The sequence below is a fragment of the Littorina saxatilis genome, linkage group LG11 (genome assembly GCF_037325665.1).
Source record: "Littorina saxatilis isolate snail1 linkage group LG11, US_GU_Lsax_2.0, whole genome shotgun sequence".
NCBI lineage: Eukaryota > Metazoa > Mollusca > Gastropoda > Littorinimorpha > Littorinidae > Littorina > Littorina saxatilis.
The window spans coordinates 18,355,647-18,380,787 of NC_090255.1; the positions used below are offsets into that span (position 1 = coordinate 18,355,647).

At 42.3% G+C, this 25,141-nt stretch overlaps 2 protein-coding genes and 1 long non-coding RNA gene across 3 annotated transcripts in view; 2 read left to right on the forward strand and 1 right to left on the reverse strand.

Annotated features, from left to right (window-relative positions):
- LOC138979921 (beta-1,3-galactosyltransferase 5-like) overlaps positions 1-770 on the forward strand; it is a 34,753-nt gene extending 33,983 nt beyond the window's left edge. Inside the window, exons 6-7 of the mRNA XM_070352696.1 lie at positions 58-232; positions 681-770. The gene's annotated coding sequence lies outside the window, so the exon portion shown is untranslated. The remainder of the gene's footprint in view (positions 1-57; positions 233-680) is intronic.
- Positions 771-808: 38 nt separating this feature from the next.
- Positions 809-5,378, reverse strand: LOC138979929 (uncharacterized). Its single transcript, XR_011460178.1, has 3 exons — positions 5,194-5,378; positions 4,476-4,633; positions 809-1,087 (listed from the first exon to the last, which is right to left on the reverse strand). It is a non-coding gene; the product is annotated as an uncharacterized lncRNA (long non-coding RNA).
- Positions 5,379-18,035: 12,657 nt separating this feature from the next.
- LOC138979489 (uncharacterized) lies at positions 18,036-24,824 on the forward strand. The gene is made up of 2 exons (XM_070352201.1): positions 18,036-18,696; positions 23,734-24,824. Exons 1-2 carry the CDS (start codon positions 18,036-18,038, stop codon positions 24,822-24,824), a joined length of 1,752 nt encoding a protein of 583 aa, XP_070208302.1.
- Positions 24,825-25,141: the final 317 nt, after the last annotated feature.

Consider the following 25,141-nt stretch of genomic DNA (forward strand, 5'->3'; position numbering starts at 1 on the left):
ATACAGATGATGCATTTTGCCATGATCACAGAGTGATACGTGTATTTTGCTTATCAGGTGTCAGTGCAGAAACTCCAAGAGGGAACGAAATTCAAATATCTGGAAAACCTGGATGAGGAGATAGACAGCCTAACAGCACATCCTCCTATGTTTGCTCGGACATCTACTACCTTCAAACTGCATACTATGCGTACACACAGGAATATGGACGACTCAACATTGATCAAAATGGGTAAGTAACACAACACAAACAGATGATTTCCACTATGATAGATTTATTTATCTGAAAGTAAAATTGACAACAGAGTGTACAATTTGTTTTCAAATACGAAAATATCACATCGGGTTAAAAAAACACAACAACCATCATATATCAGATATTATCATAATCATTAAAACTATTCTTTATTTCTAAACGCATACATATCAGCATAGTTTATTCATGTAAACATCCTCATTTCGGTTCCCAGTCTATCTGAAATCAAGGTAAGATATATGCCAGAAAGAATAGCGATCACAGTGCTTCAGCATGAATTTGAAAACCTGCTCTACGTCATATAGACACAGCGTGTCTAATGATTCTATCCACCCTCTCCAAACAAACACGTACACGTTTTCTCTGGTACGAATGTCTTAAAAGCTCAAACTAAGCTGCTGTTTTATTCTGTCTTGCTTTGCAGGAAATACAGGCACGTCGCTTACCCATAACAGGCAGCTGGTGCGCTAGCGAGTGGGGTTTCTCGGCAGAAGCATCAGAGTACCATTACCAACCTGTACAGTCAAAACAATCAGAGATACTTTTCCAAACGGATAAAGAGTGGGGTTCAAACTCCCTGAGCTACAGAAGGCTGAAATATACTTTTACAAATCGTGTGACTGTGTTGAACTAGTATCTTTGGTTGAAGTTGAACAGATTGCTGCATGGTTTGAAGATGATACTGAGTTGTCACGTGGTCCGGTACATGGTTCACATTCTGCAACATTTTGTTCCAGACTTTTTCCACTGTTGGTGTACTCCAGCATCAGGTAGTCAGTCCATGAGCCGGTCAGCATAGCTTGTGTCCAGTATTGTCCGTTTGCCTGTTGCCTGAAACATGGTTTTTGGGAAGTAACTAACGATCTTTGCACACATTTTAACATGTGAATAAGAACAGAAAAGTTTGTCAAAAGTATACATAGTTTAATTTGCATTTACTTCAAGACCAGACTTTCTTCTCGTTCATTATTTCTTCATAAAGATTCTGGAAATTAACAAAATGTTTCCCCCTATCAAGGCCTCCTAACTTTTTAAATGCAGGTCGGTTTGTTGTCATCTGTGCATTACTACCTCTTGCCACCGGTGCGGTCATTGCCACCAGGTATCTCAACAATCAAACCGTCTATACAGGCTTAAAGGCACGTCCTTTTTCAAAACAGGATTGCTCACTACACAGATCTGCGAAGACTTTTACATAGAAAAAAAATCTCTTGACTTGAACATATACACGTCCAGGAATAAACATCCTGACTGGTTTTTGGAGCTGGATTTTTTAGGGAATGTTTTACACGTGTGGCGTTTAAGAAATTAATTCATAAAATTCTACATTCGCAAAGAGAGTACCCATACAGAGTGTTCAGTTCTGGTATTTTTCAAAACGGAAGGATGTCCATATCCCATGTAAAAGCCTGGTAAGATTTGAGATTTTGAACCCAATCGTTTACACGGGAAAGGCTGTCCATTTAGGAGGAGGCATCCATGCCTGGATGAGAAATACACTGATAACACAGAAAAAGCACGAGTTTAACCTGCATATTCACAAAACTGGTTCAGAGGCCCGGCAAAGGGAACACATGTTAGTTATGTTAAGAGAACATCACGAAGAAAGCCTTTCTGCACGAATGTACATCTTCTATGAATTATATTCTAAAACGCCATATGTCTAATTCATTCCACTCTAATTCTGGCCACTCAACAGAAACCGCTCTCATCAAAGTTGCAAATGACCTTCTCTTAGCTCTCGATCAAAAGCATGTGTCTGTCCTTTCTCTATTAGATCTCTCGGCAGCATTTGACACTATTGACCACTCCGTTCTCCTGACAAGACTTCACAATTCTTTTGGTATTTGCCACACTGCCTTAGCTTGGTTTAAGTCCTACCTCACAGACCGCTCTCAGATAGTCTCCATTGACGGCTTCCAATCTGCTCCATCCCCGTTGACTTTCGGTGTCCCCCAAGGATCTGTACTTGGCCCGGTGCTATTCATCATGTACACGAAACCAATATCTAATGTCATCTCTCGCCACTCTGTTTCCTATGAAAGCTTTGCTGATGACACTCAGTTACAAAAATCTGGCCCTATTACTGACCTCCCCAACACAATCGAGACAACTAAGAACTGCATCTCTGACTTGAAATTGTGGATGACCGAAAATAAATTGAAACTTAATGACGACAAGACCGAGATCATGCTAGTTGTACCCCCTTCTCTTAAAAAAGAACCATCCCTTCCTGCCCAAATCTCTATAGCTGGAACTGATATTCAGTTGGCTTCTCAAGTACGAAACCTCGGTGTCATCTTCGACGAAACTCTCTGCTTCAAACAACAAGTCTCCACTGTCTGTAGAAATGCCTACTATGAACTGAGAAAAATTAGCTCCATCCGCCACTGCCTTTCTTCCGATGCTACAAAAACCCTCATTTGCTCTCTCGTTCTTTCAAGGCTAGATTACGGAAATGCCCTTCTTTCTGGTTCATTTGACTATCTCATTGAAAAACTGCAGAAAGTACAGAACAACTCCGCTAGATTAATCACAAAGACCCCTAAAAGACACCACATCACACCTGTTTTGAGATCCCTTCACTGGCTGCCTGTAAGAAGTCGTATTCAATACAAAATTGCATGCATTTGTTTCTCTTTCTTTCATGGTACAGGACCTGCTTATCTCTCTGAGATGTTATCAAAATATTCAAACCTCTCCTCTCTTCGCTCTGCAACAGATACCAATGTACTTAGTAAACCAAAAAGAAACAGAAAATCAACTAACTATGGATTTGAGAGATCCTTCAAGTACCAGGGACCTCTTGTCTGGGAGAAAATCCCCCGGAGCATTAGGGATTCCCAGTCACCATCTGCCTTTAGAACAGCCCTCAAAACACACATGTTTAAGTTAGACCTCTGAAGGAGATCCCATGATCGGTGAGTCATCGGCGCTGCCACGTGTATTATATACTAAAGTGTGGCGTTCATGAGGATGTGTATGTGCCTGTGTGTGTTGTACTAGAATAACGTATGCGTACATGGAATGACATTGCGGGTTACCTGAACATTGACAATGACGAAAGAAAGATTGTGTGTGAGTGTGTGCGCGCGTGTGTGTGTGTGTGTGTGTGTGTGTGTGTGCGTGTGTGTGTGCATGCGTGTGTGGGTGTGTGTGACCATGTTTGAATTTATTCGGATTTAGTTCTCTTTCCTTGTTTGTATTATGATTGTGTAAGTGTAAAGCGCTCTGGGCTCGTCACCACGAGGTTTACGCGCTATATAAGTAATCGTTATTATTATTATTATTATCCCACACACAAAATCCAGCTCCAAGAAGCAGTGAGGCTGTTGATTATTGGTATGTGTTCAAGTCGACAGATGATTTTACCTGTGTAAACTGAGCCTTGGCAGATCTGATATAGTGAGCAAAGACCTGCATTTTTTTAAACGTGTTCAGAGGCCTTGAAATGGTTAAACATTTTGTTTATTTAATTAAGTAGTCTTTATGAAGAAAAAAATAACAATAAGGAAGGCAAATGGGTTGAAATGCAAATTAGATTCCTTTTGACGAACTTTTTATGTTCTTCTTCACGTGTTACATTATGCGTACGTAGATCGCAAGATATTTTCGAAAAAATTCATAGATAAGCCAATCTGCAAACGGACAAAAATTCACAATATTTATGAAGCCAATAAACTTGACTCAAGAACAAAGCTTATGTGTTTGAGGTGATGTGCATGGGTATGAATGTTGAATGAGTCCGTCAAAGATACCCTCCATGTCGCCTCACAGTGGAACCTACCATTAAAATTATACCACCTTAAATTACCTTGCTCTTTCAAATGTACTGCTTAAACTTCTTGAACATGCAACTCTTGCTGTCTACCATAAAGACCATCAGGTCAACAACATACTCGTGAATGTTTTGTTTTGGTCTATAATTAAACATTTCAGAAAATACCCTTTTTATATTTTTTTTATTCGGAAGCATACTGACTTTATTTGAAACTACTTCGACAGATATAGTTTTGCAGGTTGACGGGAGGTGAGTTACGAAAGAAATTCAATCCATATGTCGCTCAGCACAGAAAGCATAAACGATTAACATGAGTAGAAATGAACTTGTACTTGTTTTCACAATGTATTATTTGGATGGTATCTGTAAAAGACACTTTCTCGTTTTTTGCAAAGCTAGAATAAGGCACTAATTTTCAAAACAAAACAAAAATCTTACGATGAATGGCACGTTGGTTTTCTCCTGTGGTGATTCTGGACGGTAGGAACAGGACTGGTCAACAGTTGCGTTGTGATCACGGAGAACCGGGAAATCTGGAATGGTCTCAGTGTCTAGTGACCTGTTCTGACCAGTGGCCGTGAGTGATGATGAAAGGTCTGGAAGTAAAAGAAGAGAGAAAATGAGTGTGAGTATAAATCAATTCGAAAGTATGCTTCTGATCTATACAGTACACTGAACATTTAGACACCCTCTGGAAGTCGTCTGGATGTGTATCCATGTTGTAGCAATTAGACTGGTTTTGCGTCTCTCAGTCAATGCAGAAAGATTAATTCCCTGCACAATTCGTAATCTTCTTGTCTCTAGCATGCAGGTGTCTGTTTACCTTACCGGTTGCACATCCACCAAAAGTTTAGATCTGGTAAAAATAGCATTAAACCATGATTCCAGCAAACGCTGCCAATTTCATGAATTGATATCAGGGGATAGTTTGCGACTGAATAGAATAGATAACGTGTCCACAACCCTGACTACTTTTTACTCTTGCTCTTAGCTCAGCTCAGACAGTTCTGTAACTCTGTAGATCTAGCCTGTGGCGCATCTGTACTCCAGCGAATATCAGCTGGACCCAGACACACTGTTCTGCACCAATTCGTATTCGCTGCGCAGCAAAACAATGTTTACGTGTATGCATGAAAATAAAAGCATGTACTCTGACCTTCAACGCATTCCTTCTTGTGAGATAATCCGCTGTTCGTATGTCGCCTCGGAGTTTCGATGGCTCGTCGACTGTACCAGCCTCGCGTAATACTGCCCTCTCCGGACTTTTATGAAGGGAAGACACTGCCAGTGGTCAAAACATTTGTTTCAGGGATGAAACGCCAACTTTTGTGCTGCAGAAAAATGGCGAAATCGGTGTCCAGAAAGTGCCCGACACTTTGAAATCTGCACGCTTGTGCTGCACACATCTCTTCCATTTCCACAAGAGACTCAGAGTTTTGTGAGGGAAAGTGTGCTATGAAATGCCTGGGGACATTGACGAGTTGTTGCAGTTTGCGGCTGCCCTCCACCGAGGCATTCTTTTCGGGCATACAGTGGTGACTTTTCTGTGTGAAAATCAAGCTGGTACTAGTGGTAGAATCAACACAATAACTTGTGACGTCACAGTGTACCGACGTCACAGTGTACCAAAAATCACGTGACCACTACTTGACCCCAGGCGACTTGTCTTGGTTAGCCCCGCAACACTAAATCTGCAACTACAACAACAACAAATTTTTTTCAAATTTTAAAATATTTTTCCAGAGATGTTTGTAACATTTGGCATTCGATTTTCAAGTTTTTGGGGATATTTAAAAACCTTGGACTTTTCCTTTAAAGAGTAAAGTGGTGTCAAAGAAAGTGTAATGAAACACTTCTTGAACTGCCGCACCCGGAAGTTATTCTTCATTGCTCATAGCCAATATGTTATTGATTATGCATCCACTTTATGGGACTCCTTAAAACCACTTAGCCGAGTACATAAAAGAGCGCTAAAAGTAGTATTACTAAAGCAGACTACTCTCACATAATTAGACTACATGTACATACATTTAGGGATCCTACCTCTAAAGTCAAGGCTGCTTAAAAACAAAGGAATCCTTATGCACAAAATTATATCCGAAACTTTACCCAACATCATTTTCTCAAAGTTCTCTGTGAAGAATGCACACCACTTTATGAAATTTAACACTCCTCTTCCTAGGATAGACTTAATTATTTAAGTCTAGTCTAGTTTATTCAGGTAGCCGTCTCTGGAACGCTCCGCCGAATGCCCTACGGGAAGATACAAGTACAGATTCTTTCAAAAACAATTATATATCGCATTAATGTGCCTTTCGGATACAGTCACTCATTTTTTTAATTAACGTGGGTTTTTTTCCACGAATTTATGATGTTCTGCACAAAATCCACCTGAATGACAAAAAGTACAAAAAATCAACTTGCATCATATTTTTAAACCTGCCAGTGTGCCTGTCTGTATGCGTGTGTGTGTGTGTGGGGGGGTATGTGTGCGTGTGCGTGTGTGTGTGTGTGTGTGTGTGTGTGTATGTGTGTGTGTGTGTGTGTGTGTGTGTCTGTGTGTCTGTGTGTATCTGTGCATGTGTGTGGTGATAGCATGTGTGTGCGTGTGTGTATGCGCACGCGTATGTGCGTGCGCACGCGTGTGTTTGTTTGTGACTGCATGGATTTAAACGATGGGTTATGGACTAATAAAACAACTTGAAACTTGAAACTTGACAGGGATGAGACGCGACATGATATGATCAGGAATGGCATTATGGCCGCGCGCTGAATCATTTTCGTGCTGTTCCCATTCCACGAATCTGGGAGGGACCTAAGCTTAGCGGGTCCATGGTTCGGATTCAAACGGGGGCGGGTGTGACAGGGAGACTACCGTCGCCCTTCACAGCAGACTCTGCAGAGTTGTTCGCATTAGAAGTTGTGAGCTATTTATAGCTCGCAAGGCAACACCTGTGGATTGTAGAGTTCTGTTTGTGATATCGTAAATATTCTGCATCCAATTTGGTGGGCATATTCAGGTGGACCCCGGGCACAAACTGGTGGATGAAAATGTTCAACACGTGCTCTAAGCCGGCGAACCGCTACTCTGTCTCGCGATCCACCCGGCAAAGCCGGGTATTCCTCTAGTTCTACATACGTGAGAGAGACACTCGTGAGATAATAATCGTTCAAATCACACGTGTGTATATCATGTAAATGAGGTCATATCAAGCAAGTCTGGCAGGGACCTGTTTTCCACTGCTTATGATGCCAGAGTCACCGAGACGAACGTCATTATAGAAGAAAAAAAATTGCGCTCGCTAATTACCCTCGATGAATTTTTAGAACTAACACGTCACGCCACACTTTCAGAGTGACGTTTCTTTACTTTGACGTAATATATTGCACGAGGCTTTAGAAGAGATCGAGGTTCCAAAACAAGCCTCTTCAATATAGCTGCCTCGACTGCAGGAAATTTCAGTAAAATACACGTAAGTACAGTGTGTAGGATAAACAGAATACTACATGGCTTGTTGTGTCGTACAAGATTTACACTCGTTGCTTTTTCAAATAATGAACAGCTCGCTGAAGAGCGGGGTAGTAGTTGTGCTGAGAAGGATAGCACGCTTTTCTGTACCTCTCTTCGTTTTAACTTTCTGAGCGTGTTTTTAATTCAAACATATCATATCTATATGTTTTTGGAATCAAGAACCGACAAGGAATAAGAGGAAAGTGTTTTTAAATTGATTTGGAAAATTTAATTTTGATAATAATTTTTATATATTTAATTTTCAGAGCTTGTTTTTAATCCGAATATAACATATTTATATGTTTTTGGAATCAGCAAATGATGGAAAATAAGATAAACGTAAATTTGGATCGTTTTATAAATTTTTATTTTTTTGTACAATTTTCAGATTTTTAATGACCAAAATCATTAATGAATTTTTAAGCCACCAAGCTGAAATGCAATACCAAAGTCCGGGCTTTGTCGAAGATTACTTGACCAAAATTTGAACCAATTTGTTTGAAAAATGAGGGCGTGACAGTGCCGCCTCAACTTTCACGAAAAGCCGGATATGACGTCATCAAAGACATTTATCCAAAAAATGAAAAACACGTTCGGGGATTTCATATCCAGGAACTCTCATGTCAAATTTCATAAAGATCGGTCCAGTAGTTTAGTCTGAATCGCTCTACACACACACACAGACACACACACACACGCACACACGCACATACACCACGACCCTCGTTTCGATTCCCCCTCGATGTTAAAATATTTAGTCAAAACTTGACTAAATATAACAAGTCGCGTAAGGCGAAAATACAATATTTAGTCAAGTAGCTGTCGAACTCACAGAATGAAACTGAACGCAATGCCATTTTTCAGCAAGACCGTGTACTCGTAGCATCGTCAGTCCACCGCTCATGGCAAAGGCAGTGAAATTGACAAGAAGAGCGGGGTAGTAGTTGCGCTAAGAAGGATAGCACGCTTTTCTGTACCTCTCTTTGTTTTAACTTTCTGAGCGTGTTTTTAATCCAAACATATCATATCTATATGTTTTTGGAATCAAGAACCGACAAGGAATAAGATGAAAGTGTTTTTAAATTGATTTCGACAATTTAATTTTGATAATAATTTTTATATATTTAATTTTCAGAGCTTGTTTTTAATCCGAATATAACATATTTATATGTTTTTGGAATCAGCAAATGATGGAAAATAAGATAAACGTAAATTTGGATCGTTTTATAATTTTTTTTTTTTTTTACAATTTTCAGATTTTTAATGATCAAAGTCATTAATTAGTTTTTAAGCCACCAAGCTGAAATGCAATACCGAAGTCCGGGCTTCGTCGAAGATTACTTGACCAAAATTTCAACCAATTTGGTTGAAAAATGAGGGCGTGACAGTGCCGCCTCAACTTTCACGAAAAGCCGGATATGACGTCATCAAAGACATTTATAAAAAAAAAATGAAAAAAACGTATGGGGATTTCATACCCAGGAACTCTCGTGTCAAATTTCATAAAGATCGGTCCAGTAGTTTAGTCTGAATTGCTCTACACACACAAACAGACACACACACACACACGCACATACACCACGACCCTCGTTTCGATTCCTCCTCGATGTTAAAATATTTAGTCAAAACTTGACTAAATATAAAAAGAGGCAACAACAACAACAAAACGGGGAAAACACAATAAAGCATACAATCACACAGCCCATATTCAATACATTTATAAATTATGTAAACGTCTCTTTTTTATGTTTCTATTTGATAATTTTGTAAAACACCAAGTCCTGTTCCCCGTTTAGCTGCTGCAAAATAAACAGACAATGTTTGTGTTCGAGTCTAAACTGAGAAACATCTTTAACCTCCTATTACTTCCAAAAACCAAATTTCATCCTTACAAGCTCAATCAGAAAGACAATCAATCATTTGACAATATCAGAGGTTTAAATGGGTACCACTCCAGGAGAAATTTATTATATGTAAAATTAAGTTTTCTTAAATATTCTTCTACCAAATACCTTTTTCTCAAATCTCTTTTAAATGCAGCCATTGTAGGAACAGCTTTTGCATACTTACACTTGTAAATAAAAAAATTGGCATTTAATATTATAAAATCAAAAACTGTACTACTTTTGAAATATGTATCAATACCAAACAAAATAAACTTTTCACTAAAAAATATGTTCTCAACATTGTGACACTCATTTTTAACATAGTTTAACAAATCATTCCAAAATGACTGTACATATTGACATGCCCACAAACAATGTTGAATACTATCCCTCTCGTCTCGGCATAAATGGCACATCACGTCTTCTACTACTCCCATTTGTTTTAATATCACATTTGTTGCCAAAATCCTATGTAATACTCGAATTTGAAACCATTTAAGTTTTACTTCAGAAATTTTCGTTACATATTTAAAGCATAATTTCCAATCAATATCGCCTTCTAGTTTATCTTCCCATTTTGTACAGCAATTTGGACGCTTTCCATCCTGTAGTAATTTTTCATAATACAATTTTGCACCTTTTATTTGGGAGTGAATGACTGACACTGATTTAGTACTATCAATCATACTATTATTCTCCAAAACAATATTAAACGTTTTTATGTATTTTTTAATTGCTCCCACGCATCCTAAATAACTCAAAAAAATTGTTCTGATATGATACTTTTCACAGAACTCGTTATAGGTATAAAAACTTCCATTGTCATTAACCAACTGACCAATGAAATAAATGTTGTTATCAAACCAATTCTGAAAAAAACAAGTCTTCTTCCCAATCTTTATATTATCATTGAAGAAAAGTGGTTCTGCTAATATTTCTTTGGAGGTTTCTAGATCTATTTTATATCGAAATTGTTCATAAACATTAAACACATCCTTCCAAAAACTATTACCATGTTGTTTACTGCTATAAAGACTAGGACCATTTACATCAATGTTGTCCACATCGGGATATAAAACAGTTGTTATAACTTTCCATTTGTGGACCGTAAACCTCAACTTTTTTATCCAAGTCAATTTCAGGGCTAACATATAAGTCTTAACGTGAGGAACATCAAGGCCACCATCCTTAACACTTTTAACTACAATATTTCTACTTATCCGATCACGTTTTCGATTCCACACAAAGTCATACTCCCTTGTCCCCTGTTAGTCTTGGTGGTGGAAGGGGTGGAGGGAGGGTAGCGCGACATTCGTTTGCGCGAGATCACATATTGGCATTATCTCTTTGCCCGTATCCCATTTTCGCCTACAAGATTTTTACTGGAAGTAAAAAAAATGGGGAGTAAAAATTTCGTGGAGGGAGTCATTTATTCGTGCCTTCCCTGGGGAGTTCTTTTCTCGTACGAAAAATTTACTCGGAGTAGGAATTTCGCACGAATTTGTTACTCCGGAGTAAATTTTTCGTGGAGTAAAAATGTCGTGTTACACCGGTACATTGCTGCATTCTGCTCCTGTTATAGCACACGGCGGGCACAACGTGTCGTCCCCAATGTGCAGCAGAGCGGGACAACACAAGGGTCCGGGTAGGATTGTACCTGTCAGCATGGCCTGCCTTTAATGACAGCCAGTGTTGTGTAGAATTCTTTTCTCTGAGCCTCAGTGTATCTGTCATTGTAGATTACCTTTTCGCCCACCAGTGGTGTGCAGACTTGTTTACTCCGAGCGTCAGCCTACCTGTCCTACCCCTGTTGTTATTCAACCCCCCACCCCCCCACACACACACACACTCACACACATACATACACCTTGGATTATCTCTTTTATAAACAGAGAGATTGCGGGAGACAGAGATAGACAGACAGACAGAGACAGTCAGTCAGCGAGACATTGAGACAGACAAAGAAACAGAAAGGGGGGGGGGGGGAGAGAGGAGAGATCGAGAGAGACAAACACAGAGACGGTTGGGTAGTTATTGTTGTTTAACGTCCCTTTAGCCATTATGGCGATATCGGACAGAGGCAGACAGACAGACAGACAGATAGAGCTAGACAAATATAAACGTAAAGAGAGAGAGACCCAGTATTTGTTCTGCGTAAATGTTTCAGTTTTCAAAACACATACATAATTACATTTCTGCCGAGTAAGGTCCTCGGCTGAGTTCATCGCGATCTGGATGTGCAGTCACATGAGACGAACAAGAGTCCGGGTAAGCTTGCTCCTTTCAAAAAGGCAAGCCTGTTTTCACGGCCTGTGTTTGCTTCGAACGTCAGCGTACTCGTGATTATAGCAAATCGTGACTCAATTAACCGGGTTACAGAAATGTGAAAGACAGCAGCTTTTGTCCGACGTAAACGTATCAACATACATATTTGTATCTGTATTTGTGCTAACCCAAGTACGCTCAACCCCCAACCACCACGATCCCACGATGAGTTCTTCGCGACCCGTATGTGCAATAGAGTGAGACGTCTCGAGGATCCGGGTACACGTATCGCGTGACCGTGATGAGTCCTTTATCTTCACGCCGGAAAAATAGATACATCGTGTTTTGTTGGCGTAACACAAAATATACGGTTCGCATTAGCTCGCGAGAAAAAACTTGAGATGGGTGGCTCTATATTTGTTGCTCAGAGAGGCGCTAAATAGCCTGCTCTTAACATGTTGTAGATGAAGAATGTTCAGCATATATTTTTCTTTGTACCCACGATACTTTATTTGTTTCAATGCGATTTTAACAGTTGCTTCAGCATCATCAACTCTCCCAGATTCTTACTTTTTGTGGAATATTGGTACGTTTGACCTTTGCACGCTTCCCACGTATGCAGTTTGCACATGTTGTAATGTCATGAGTTAGCTACAATGTATTTGAGATAAAGTAGTTTGGCCGTTTTCTTGTGTATTAAACTATTCAGGATTTATGACGTTGTGTGGTATGATACCCACGCTGAGTTTCAGTAAATATTAAAGATAATGGTCGAAGTTAGCGGATCATGAAAAATGCGAGGTTCAGACATGGGTTTTCAGAGATTGTGATGAGGATGACACACCAACTTGAGTTTTTGCCAGGGAAGTTGGTGAACTCAGCCGAGGACCTTACTCGGCAGAAATGCAATTATGTATGTGTTTTGAAAACTGAAACATTTACGCAGGACAGAAACTGGGTCTCTCTCTCTTTTTATGACATTTAGTCAAGTTTTGACTAAATGTTTTAACGTAGAGGGGGGAATCGAGACGAGGGTGTGGTGTATGTGTGTGTGTGTGTGTGTGTGTGTGTAGAGCGATTTCGTGATTTAGATTTAAAACTACTAGACCGATCTTCATGAAATATTACATTGGAGTTCCTGGGTGTGATATCCCCAGACCTTTATTTCATTTTCTTTGATAAATGTCTTTGATGACGTGCACGCGTGATCAGTCCGGCTTTTCGTGAAAGTTGAGGCGGCACAGTCACGCTCTCGTTTTTAAACCAAATTGGTTGAAATTTTGGTCAATTAATGTTCGACGCCGCCCGGACTTTGGTATTGCATTTCAGCTTGGAGGCTTATAATTACAAATTAATTAATGAGTTGGCTCATTAAAGTTGTCATTAAAATCGTGTATTATCACGATTTTTCGCAAACAGATTTAAAATTGATTGCATCGTATTCTTCATGACATTCTGAATCTAAAAATATATACATACGTATTCAAAACAAGCTCAGAAAGTTAAGAAGAATACAGAAAAGCGCGCTTTCCTGCTTTGCACAATACGCTACAACGCTATTCTGGCGTGTGCATATCACTGCGTTTTGCACGTGGGAGGTGAGCGATTTCCTTCTCGCGGGGATTGACGAAGCTGTACTGTCTTGGTGTAAAAAATACAGTGCGTTCAGTTTCATCCCGTGAGTTCGACAGCTTGACTAAATGTAGTAATTTCGCCTAACGCGACTTGTTTCTATTTGTCTACCTCTATCTGTCTGTCTGTCTGCCTCTGTCCATCATTTTGCAGAGTTGATGTAATATTGCATATTATTCTGACTTTTACACATTTTTTGCTTTGCACCTGGTCATAAACATTATATGAACTACAATGTTTCCATATCATGCGCTTATGTTAATAAACTTATACTATTTCACTTATTATGTATTCATGTAGTAGTAGTTATCATAGTAGATTTAGTCCCTCTTTAGGGCGAGGGTCAGATGCATAAAAGTATTTCTATGCTTATGCTGTTACCCAATGTGCTGTATTTTCTCAGTTTTGCTGATGTTATACGCTTGGTACATATATTGACTCATTATCCTTAAATAACATTACTTCATCGCTAAGCACATGATTTTACCTATGGCACAACACAAATCTCTAGCCTTCCTCTCTGAGATGCGTTTGAAGACAGACTGTTAAAAGAGAATAAATGTATGTACATAATTATGATAGAATATTGATGTATGAATTGAAGAAATGTATAAGAACACAAGAATGTATGAATGACAAAGAACAAATGTTTATTTTTGAATGTTTTATGTATGTTTTATTACGGACACAAAAGCTCAGCAATGCAATTTCTCTTTTAGAGATTAATAAAGTTTATTGATTGATTGATTGATTGACCCTCGTAAAATAAAAAAAATTGTCATTGTCATTGTCATTGTCTCTCTCTCTCTTACTCTCTCCATCTCTTTCCCCCATTAGCCTCTCTGTGTTTTTGTTTTAATCTTGTGTCTGTCTTACTCACACACTCCTTCTAAAACCCTTTTGTATTCTTTAGTTCCCGAAGAGCTTGCAAACACTGATGTGGGTGATTTACATAATTCTGACCCCCCAAGCTAAATATATGTTAAGCAACAACTTCATAAAAAAAAGTCCTGGAAAGGCAGCACTCGTTTATGATTTTATTGCCTTTACAACGTACTGCTCCTGTGTCAACGGTATTTGCTCAACCGACCGCTCATTTTCTCTTACCAGCTCTGTAGATTAGCAGATGTAAGTCCAGGATTTACCCTTAAACAACAAATGCAGCAATTTGCGGACCACTAAAATTCAGAGCTAGCTCTGTAGTTTTGAGGTCCGCAAATTGCTTCGAAATAGTGACTTGTCCGCATATTGCTGCTTTTTTTCAAATCGTTCCTAACACTTTATTTAGTGAAATATCGAAGGAGAAGATGTTTTGACACCTTTGTATCGAATTCCCTAAACTTCCCTATTATTTTTAACTTTCTATTTCTTCAAACAAAAAAGTAAAAACAGGTCCTCATATTACCGCATTTTGACGGAAGTACAACAATGATACACAATGTCCGCAAATAGGCGAAAATCCCCCTATGTGTGTGTGTGTGTGTGTGTGTGTGTGTGTGTGTGTGTGTGTGTGTGTGTATGTGTGTGTGTGTGCGTGTGCGTGTGTGTGTGTGAGAGAGACTTGTATCACTGTGTGTGTGTGTCACTGTGTGCATGAATGTGACTGTGTGTGTGTGTCACTGTGTGCATGTGTGTGTTTGTGTGTGTGTGTGTGTGTGTGTGTGTGTGTGTGTGTGTATTATGCTTGTGATATAATCACATAATATTATTGTATTTTTGTATACACGTGAAAAAAAAGAGTACAAACTACACTGTTGTGTGCGTGAACGTTGTGTGCCAGCTGTCAAAACTCAAGTGAGCTTTTCCTGATTATGATTGAAGTTTGCTACAAATAACTCATTAACTGTAAGGGAGATTGATTAATATATTGTCACGTTTCACTATATCACATAAGGTGATTAAGAAACGGTTAGTTACTTCTAACTAACTAACCACACCACGATCCACTCTCGCAGTCATACAATTAAATAGAAACAACAAAAGTATAAGTTCCAGACGCCTGTTTATGTAATAACTCGCCACCTCCCTCGAGACTTCACTCCCAAAATGTTCTTTTACGTTCAAAACGTAAATAAACGTGGTCACTGACAAAATGCCAGTTAGAATATAGAACATTATAGTAACACGCTGATCCCGTGTATAGCTAGGAAATATGACTGATCTGCCTAAAGTGCTGGTTAATGCAGGTGTCACACACCCCACGTTGTCACCACTCGAATATAATCACAAATATAAAAGATGACAACGGTGGTAAACAGGGTGCTAAGACATGGTGCACTTAGCTTTTCTTCTGCCACTGAGTGGGCGGCCCGTATGTTAGTTCATTGTCTCCACAACTGCTCCGTCGAATGAAGTGCTGGTTAGCGTGGTGACGAAGCAGGGAACAGTGGAGACATCAGGCGCCACACCCAGTCGCTGGTTAGCTGGTTAGCCGGTTAGCTGGTTAAATCACTCCACGGACGATCTTGTTGTAACAGTGTCCCGCAGATATCAGCGTCCCGCAGACAACAGCGTCCCGCAGACAGGCAGCAACGGAAGATAGTAATGTAGAAAGGCTGCAACAAAAAGCCTCGGTGCACCAGACATGTCATGCTACCCCTCACACCCCACCTTTAAACATGTCATCTTTACATATCTCATCGAGCACGTGGGCCTGCACAAACGAACTTTTACAACAACAAATCAGCCATTTCCTTCCTTCTCTCCATATCTGCAAAAACCATATACAGATTAATATTTTAGCGTCACAAAGAGCAAATGTGACCCTCCACCACGGAATGAGTCGCATGTCACCTTTGCATGATTTTCATATTTTTACATTTTCGTAAAGAATTTTTTATGCTCTATCCAGTGGTGAAAACCGTTTTAGAAAAGAGCAAAAACTGTTTGAGTTATAAGCCTGTGACTAAGGTGACCCTCACACTGTTACCAGACACTCCCCGGACTTATATTGAGCCTAGCGCAGAACCGCGCGAGGTGACATGCGACTCATTTCGTGGTGGAGGGTCACAAATTATGCGCTAACCTGGAAAGAACAACAGAGAGTATTTCATTCCACAAACACAGACTCGTCAACAGCGTTAAATAATGATTTATTACCTCAAAAGCCTATGAATGTAGCACTCTCATGGAAGCGAAAACCGCTTCCTCCTTTGAATGGTCTCTGTTCGTCAACAGCGACACCCCATTCACCCTCTTGCCGAATACTTTATGCGGTAAAGAACCATCCCCGCACGGCGAAGAGAAATTGACGACCCGTCCGTCAGACCGCATGTAAAAAGAGAGAAGGTGGTCTCAACTGAAGTTTCCTGGAGCCCCTCCTGTGCATGCAGAGCGGCGCGTTGAAATCAATGCAGAAATCAAAGCGATGAAATCCATCAAAACTCGCAGGAAGTATAAGACACCGACCGTTCTCCCCAGCGCTGAGTTTTCGAGTGTCCAGATACTTGTCCTCACACAGACAACCTTGACGAAAACACGTGACTAACCTTGTCACATATCAAGTTCAGCTATACTCGAGTTCTGCTTCGACAGCAGAAATCATCCCCGTGAAATCTGTGCAATACAAAATTCCCGTGCTCGGCTTATGCATGGTTAGCAAAAATCTGCCGTAGCCCAGACTCACGCACAGGCGCTTTTTGTCGCAATTTGAGACAGGCACCCGACACAGTGACATTTTCCCGATTCCTGTCACTAAATCGTGACATATATAGTGTATTCTTTTCAAGCATTTGTCTTTATTTTCAGGCTATGTAAGTTTTACATTCAAAACAACAAGCGGCCAGGCTGCTCGTTCAACTTCAAGAGAAAAGTGCACATCGAGGCAGGATAGGGAGAGGAATTAGCAGAGGTGTGAGCTAATGCAGAGGCAAGGACTGGTCCAAGTTTTCTCAAACTGAAATTGGTTTGCTGGGCAAGGGGAAGGCTGATCCGAATAACAATTTCAAGGTAAGTGAGGACTAGTTATACTTATAATATTAATAGATACTTTCTCTGTGTGCAGGAGTTAAAAGAAAAAGACTTATGATGTTAGAGCCAAGGGTAATTTTGTGAATTCCAATAGAGTGCAATCACAGAAAATGAAGAAATTACATTCATTCATCTGAACAATGTCAAGCAAATCAGTGCGTGTTGTGTATTTGTTATGTGTGGATGTGTGTGTGTGTGTTTTAAGAATGTAAAACATAAACATGTTACTGTAGAGAAGCTAAAGAAAAAGAAGCGTCATTTCAGAAAGAAGAAACCACTTTCTATGAATGTGGACCCAAACCAAGTGGTGAATTTGTCCAGCACTGTGCTCAGTGATGAGCAGAAGTACGTTTTGTCACTGGGGGCTAAATTCTGTCCTACCCCTACTTCTTATGATCAATTAACCCTTCTCGATGATGTACAAGAAGGAGTGCGACGTTTGCGTCTGAAAGAATTTTTCTACAAGGAAGACGCGCCGACACAACTACCATCCAGACCTAAATTCTACAAGAAGAAAACGTGGACCCCCCTACAGGGAGAGATAGAGGTCTAGACGCTTATAGTGATACTGTGACTTCTCTTGCTAATGGTCATATACCTGCTCCTGTTAAAAAGCACAACTTGAACAAACCTTGTCTCAAAGCACTCGCTGGACTACGTCAAATGGTCAAATCAAGGCAAATCCGTATCTCAAAGGCTGATAAAGGAGGAGCCACTGTGGTCCAGGACTGCACTATGTATGAAACGGAGGCTTTGAGACAACTGAACAACCCAGCACACTATACCAGGCTAGATGTTGACCCCACTCCCTCCATTGCCAAAACGTCCAACGACTTTGTGGAACAGCTGCAGGCCAGAGCACTCATTGATGAAAACTGTTACCGTTGGGCTCTACTAGATCCTGAGACTACAAGAACCAGCGTCTTCTACCACTTACCCAAAGTCCACAAGGACAGGCAGAACCCACCTGGACGTCCCATCATATCTGGATGTGGAGGCCCCACAGAGAAAATGTCTAAATTGGTTGATCATTGGCTACAGCCTCTAGTGCGGGAGCTTCCTTCATACGTCAAGGACACGACACACTTTCTGCAGCTGGTTGAGAACTGGAAGACTAGTTATGGCCCCCTTCCTATTGACGCCCTGATAGTCACTGTCGACGTGGTGGGGCTCTATACAAATATACCGCACCAGGATGTAGGTACTTCCGTCGCTGACACACTATCAACTGGTCAACATCTGGTCCCTGAAGCCCCACCCAAGAACTTGCTCTTGAAAATTATTGACCACGTTCTTCATAACAACGTTTTTCAGTTTGACGGTCAGATTTTCAAGCAGATCTTCGGCACAGCTATGGGTACCCCCATGGCCCCCACTATCGCAAACATCTTCATGGGTTGGCTTGAGCGAGACATTTTGGCAAGGTCCCAGCTAGCAAGCTTTCGTCGGCCGACTGACGATTTCAGTCGGGTGACGTCGTCAAATGTCGTGTGTCGACGTCCGTTGTCGCGCCGATATCGTTTTGACTGTGTGTAAAACTCAGCAAATGTACGTAATAAACCCCGACATCGGCCCGACGCAATGTTGCTGTCGATAAAAATATGCAGAGTTACGGGAGATAACAACTTGAATTTATTATCATTATTTTAGCATTTGTTACGTCCCCTGTTCAAGCGTCGGGAACGGCGTGACATGACTCTGCAAATGCGAAACTAAATTATTCATATTTGTTGACTTTTTCACATAGGAGTAGGATAATTAATTGTAAGTTTTGTTTGTATATTTGCAATCAAATACAGCATGAGCTCAAACCATGAGTTTTACATTTTAAAAATACGCCATCATATATACTTGAAATACTCTAATAGCTTTCCTTACGGTACAAACAAGATTGAGTGTGAACATGGCCGGCTAGCTGCTACTTTCCCGCGTGAGCGAAGTTTATTTGTTTTCTTAGTTCAAGTTAATATCGAAAGAAGAGACATTCTTGCGAATGTTGCACAGCACATTGATGATATGTTATCCGAGACGAATGTCGCCTCGGGATCTCAATCTGAGTGCTGGTCCCAGTGCCACGTGGTGGCGGTGATAGTTGACAAGTTAAAATTGTGGAGCCAAGGACGGATGGAAACCTACAGGTGTGTTCAAGCTGTTAACGTCAACTCGAGGACATCCGACGGATCCAGCGAGTAAGTGATTTTGGTTTTTTTTTCTTTAATGTTAGTTTTGCTGTTATACAGTGGGGGGGGGGGGGGGGGGGGAGTACATACTGCTGTATCTGTAGATGTAGATGTAGGTGTTTTGTCCTGTACAGTGGGGGGGGGGGGGGGGGGGTGGAGTACATACTCATGATACTGCTGAATCTGTAGCTTTAAGTGTGGTTTGCACTGTTACACTTGGGGGGTGGGGTGTATGTATACTGATGTATCTGTAGCTGTAGGTGTGTGTATTGCATTGTAACACTTGGGGGGGGGGGGGGGGTACATACTGATCTATCTGTAGCTGGTGGTGTGTTTTGCACTGATGCACACCAATCTTACATGGTCCAATCTTACATGGTCCAACCTTACATGGTCCAAACCTACATGGTCCAATCTTACATGGTCCAATCTTACATGGTCCAACCTTACATGGTCCAATCTTGCATGGTCCAATCTTGCATGGTCCAATCTTACATGGTCCAACCTTACATGGTCCAACCTTACATGGTCCAATCTTACATGGTCCAACCTTACATGGTCCAATCTTACATGGTCCAATCTTACATGGTCCAACCTTACATGGTCCAATCTTGCATGGTCCAATCTTGCATGGTCCAATCTTACATGGTCCAACCTTACATGGTCCAATCTTACATGGTCCAACCTTACATGGTCCAAACCTACATGGTCCAATCTTACATGGTCCAATCTTACATGGTCCAACCTTAAATGGTCCAATCTTGCATGGTCCAATCTTGCATGGTCCAATCTTACATGGTCCAACCTTACATGGTCCAACCTTACATGGTCCAATCTTACATGGTCCAACCTTACATGGTCCAATCTTACATGGTCCAACCTTACATGGTCCAACCTTACATGGTCCAATCTTACATGGTCCAACCTTACATGGTCCAATCTTACATGGTCCAATCTTACATGGTCCAACCTTACATGGTCCAATCTTGCATGGTCCAATCTTGCATGGTCCAATCTTACATGGTCCAACCTTACATGGTCCAACCTTACATGGTCCAACCTTACATGGTCCAACCATACATGGTCCAACCTTACATGGTCCAATCTTACATGGTCCAATCTTACATGGTCCAACCTTGCATGGTCCAATCTTACATGGTCCAATCTTACATGGTCCAATATTACATGGGCCAACCTTACATGGGCCAATCTTACATGGTCCAATATTACATGGTCCAATCTTACATGGTCCAATCTTACATGGTCCAATCTTACATGGTCCATATATATATTATTGGACCATGTAATATTGGACCATGTAATATTGGACCATGTAAGATTGGACCATGTAAGGTTGGACCATGTAATATTGGACCATGTAAGATTGGACCATGTAAGGTTGGACCATGTAATATTGGACCATGTAAGATTGGTCCAATCTTACATGGTCCAACCTTACATGGTCCAACCATACATGGTCCAATCTTACATGGTCCAATCTTGCATGGTCCAACCTTACATGGTCCAACCTTACATGGTCCAACCTTACATGGTCCAATCTTACATGGTCCAACCTTACATGGTCCAACCTTACATGGTCCAATCTTACATGGTCCATATATATATTATTGGACCATGTACTATTGGACCATGTAAGATTGGACCATGTAAGGTTGGACCATGTAAGGTTGGACCATGTAAGATTGGACCATGTAAGATTGGACCATGCGTGACCCAACATGGTTTAAAATCGTCACCACGAGTTTTCGTCACACCCAACAATTCAAAGTGTGGTGCAACACACGAACACTATCCAATGTTTTAGCCATTGGTTTGGATGAGCACGACAAACATTTCGTCTGCTTCTAAAGGTGCTACCGCCTCAGAACCGCAGGCGCGAAGAAAAGTTCGCAGGGATTTCCCGATTGCATAACCGGAAACGAAAGGGATCGCTACGAACTAAGTTTCGTTGGTCAATCTAAAGCTCGCTAATAAGCACCATTGTACTTCCTATGTCTTGAATTAACAGCTTTGTGTTGCATGACCTTGGATGACCTTGACCTTGGGTCAAGGTCACATGTATTTTGGTAGGAAAAATGTGTAAAGCAGTTCTTAGTGTATGATGTCATTGCTAGGTTTAGTTATTTGACCTTGACCCTGAAGGCCAAGGTCATGTAAAGGTCAAGGTCAAGCATGTGAGTCGTATGGGCTTTGCCCTTCTTGTTTATACTGCTGTAGCTGTACGGGGAGGGGGGGTATACTGCTGTAGCTGTTAGTGATTTTTGCACTGTTACACGGGGGGGGAGGGGGGGGGGGTGGAGTACATACTGCTGAATCTGTAGCTGTAAGTGTGGTTTGCACTGTTACACTTGGGGGGTGGGGTGTACATACTGATGTATCTGTAGCTGTAGGTATTGCATTGTAACACTTGGGGGGGGGGGGGGGTGTACATACTGATCTATCTGTAGCTGTAGGCGTGTTTTGTACTGTTACACTTGGGGGGGGGGGGGGCGGTTTGTACATACTGATGTAGCTGTAGGTGTGTTATGTACTGTTACAGTAGGCGGGGAGGGGGGGGGTTAAACATACTGCTGTATATGTAGCTGTAGGTGTGTTTTGCACACAGGGGGGGGGGGGTGGGGGGGGGTTGTACATACTGCTGTATCTGTAGGTCTAGGTGTGTTTTGCACTCTACACGGGGGAAGGCGGTTGAGTGTTGTATATACTGCTGTATCTGAAGCTGTAGGTATGTTTGGTACTGTTACAGTGGTGGCAGCGGGGGGAGGGGGATGTACATAATTCTGAATCTGTAGCTGTAAATGAGTTTTGTACTGTTACAGTGGTGGGGGGGGGGGGTGGGGGTTGTACATACTGCTGTAGCTGTAGGTGTGTTTTGCACTGTTACTAAGGGGGAGGGGAGGTGTACATACTGCTGTAGCTGTAGCTGTAAGTAATTTGTGCACTGTTACACTTGGGGGGTTGTATATACTGCTAGGGGCGGGGATGTAGCTCAGTCGGTAGCGCGCTGGATTTGTATCCAGTTGGCCGCTGTCAGCGTGAGTTCGTCCCCACGTTCGGCGAGAGATTTATTTCTCAGAGTCAACTTTGTGTGCAGACTCTGCTCGGTGTCCGAACACCCCCGTGTGTACACGCAAGCACAAGACCAAGTGCGCACGAAAAAGATCCTGTAATCCATGTCAGAGTTCGGTGGGTTGTAGAAACACGAAAATACCCTGCACGCTTCCTCCGAAAACGGCGTATGGCTGCCTATATGGCGGGGTAAAAAACGGTCATACACGTAAAATTCCACTCGTGCAAAAAACACGAGTGTACGTGGGAGTTTCAGCCCACAAACGCAGAAGAAGAAGAAGAAGTATATACTGCTGAATCTGTTGCTGTAGGTGTGTTTTATACTGTAATACTGAGGGGGGGGGGGTGTATACGGCTGTATCTGTAGCTGTAGGTGTGTTTTGTACTGTTACAGTGAGGGCGGTAGGGGCGGGGGGTTCTACATACTGCTGTATCTCTAGCTGGTGATTTGTTTTGCACTGTTACACTGGGGGGGGGGGGGGGTTGTACACACTGCTGTATCTGTAGGTTTGTTTTCCACTGTAACACTGGGGGGAGGGGGGGTTATACTGCTGTAGCTGTAGCTGTAAGTGAATTTTGCACTGTTACACTTGGGGGGGGGGGGGGTGGTGGTGGTACATACTGCTGTATCTGTAGCTGCACCCAGCCAGCAAGACATTAGCGGCCGATAGTCGGCCGAACACCCTTCAAAAAGTCGGGCAGGTGACGTCAAAAGATACGACGCGGGTGTTGGCCCGACTAACTTTTGCAAAGAGGCAACGAGGCGGCCGACAGGCGGCCGAACACCTGTACTATGGCGGCACGCATCCGGTCCGATGTTAATCGGCCCGATAGCTTGTTGGACCTGCGGCCCGACACCTTATGCCGACATCGTCCCGATGTCTTCCCGCTGAAATCGATATCTTCCCGATGTCGGCATAAGGTGTCGGACCGCAGGTCAAACAAGTCATCGGGCCGATTAACATCGGACCGGATGCGTGCCGCCATAGTGCAGGTGTTCGGCCGCCTATCGGCCGCATCGTTGCCTCTTTGCAAAAGTTAGTCGGGCCAACACCCGCGTCGTATGTTTTGACGTCACCGGCCCGACTTTTTGAAGGGTGTTCGGCCGATTATCGGCCGCTAATGTCCTGCTGGCTGGGCGTGTCCCTGGGACATTGATTCAGCTATGTGGAAAAGATACATTGATGACATCACCATCTGGTTACATGGGAAAGAGGAGCTGGTGAAGTTCATAGAGTGGCTGAATGAGCAGCACCCTACGATCAAGTTCACATACTCATATGGGAGATCTAACGTCCCTTATCTTGATGTGAACTTATCTATCACTCCAGATGGCCTCCTCACTACAGATCTCCATGTCAAACCCACTGATGCGGCCATGATCCTCCCTTTCCACTCATGTCACCCTCGCCATTGTCCACGCAGCATCCCGTACAGTCAATGCCTGCGACTGAGACGCATCTGCTCTGATGAGGAAACTTTCAGGAGCAGATGCACCGAGTTGAAAGGTAAACTCGAGAAGAGAGGATACCCTACAGGTCTCATCAACGCAGCTGTAGAGACAGTGGGAGCCAGGTCTAGGGACTCTGTCTTGCAGTACGTCAATAGTAACCAGCCCAAAGCAGACAGAGTCCCATTCGTCATCAGACATAACCCCAGCAACCCTCCCCTCGGGCGTTGGTTGAAAGGCTTCATGCCAGTGTTGCACACCAGTGCTAGGATGAAGAAAGCTGTACCAAACCCACCCATTGTAGGAGAGAGGAACTGCTACAATATCCGCAACCTCCTCATGCCCTCTGGCCTCCCACCTTCCCAGAATTTGACACCAGTGTCCAGCGCCGGGTGCCACTCCTGTCCGGGGTGTGTGTTGTGTGCCGGTCACCTGCGGGACACCACTACTTTCAGTAGTGTGGTTACTGGCCAGTCTTTCCACATCAGAGACTGCTTGTCGTGCACCTCCACTAATGTGGTGTACCTCATAGACTGTGAAAAGTGCCACGGCAAGCAGTATGTGGGGGAGACTGGTCAGACTGTCCGTCGAAGGTTCTATGGCCACACATACACCATTCGGAAGGACGTGGACACCCTGGTGGCGAAACACTTCAGGTCCCCCGAGCATTCCCTGTCTGACATGAGGGTGACTGTAATTGAACAGGTCAAAGTCGATAACGTGGACATCCGGAGGCAGAGGGAGAGGTTCTGGCGGTATAAGTTGCGTACCAACTATCCTGAGGGCCTGCATGTGTTTGACTGAAATGTATAAGCCTACTCAGGATAGGTGTTGCGCGATTTGTATCGCTTAGGGCTTACCTGTGCCTTTGGATGTCTACCTTTCCTTGTTTGGAAGTGCTCAAGGGATCGATGTAAATGCAGTTTGTTTCCTGCAAGTGTGTGTGTGTGTGTATGTGTGTGTGTGTGTGGGTGTGTGTGTGTGTGTGTGTGTGTGTACCCCCGTTTCCACAGGTTTGGTTGCCTAAATCACCATAACGCAACCATCCACACGTGGATGGCAACCTAAACTCTGGATGGCAACCATAAATGTGTGGATGGTCGCTTCATTTAACACCGTTA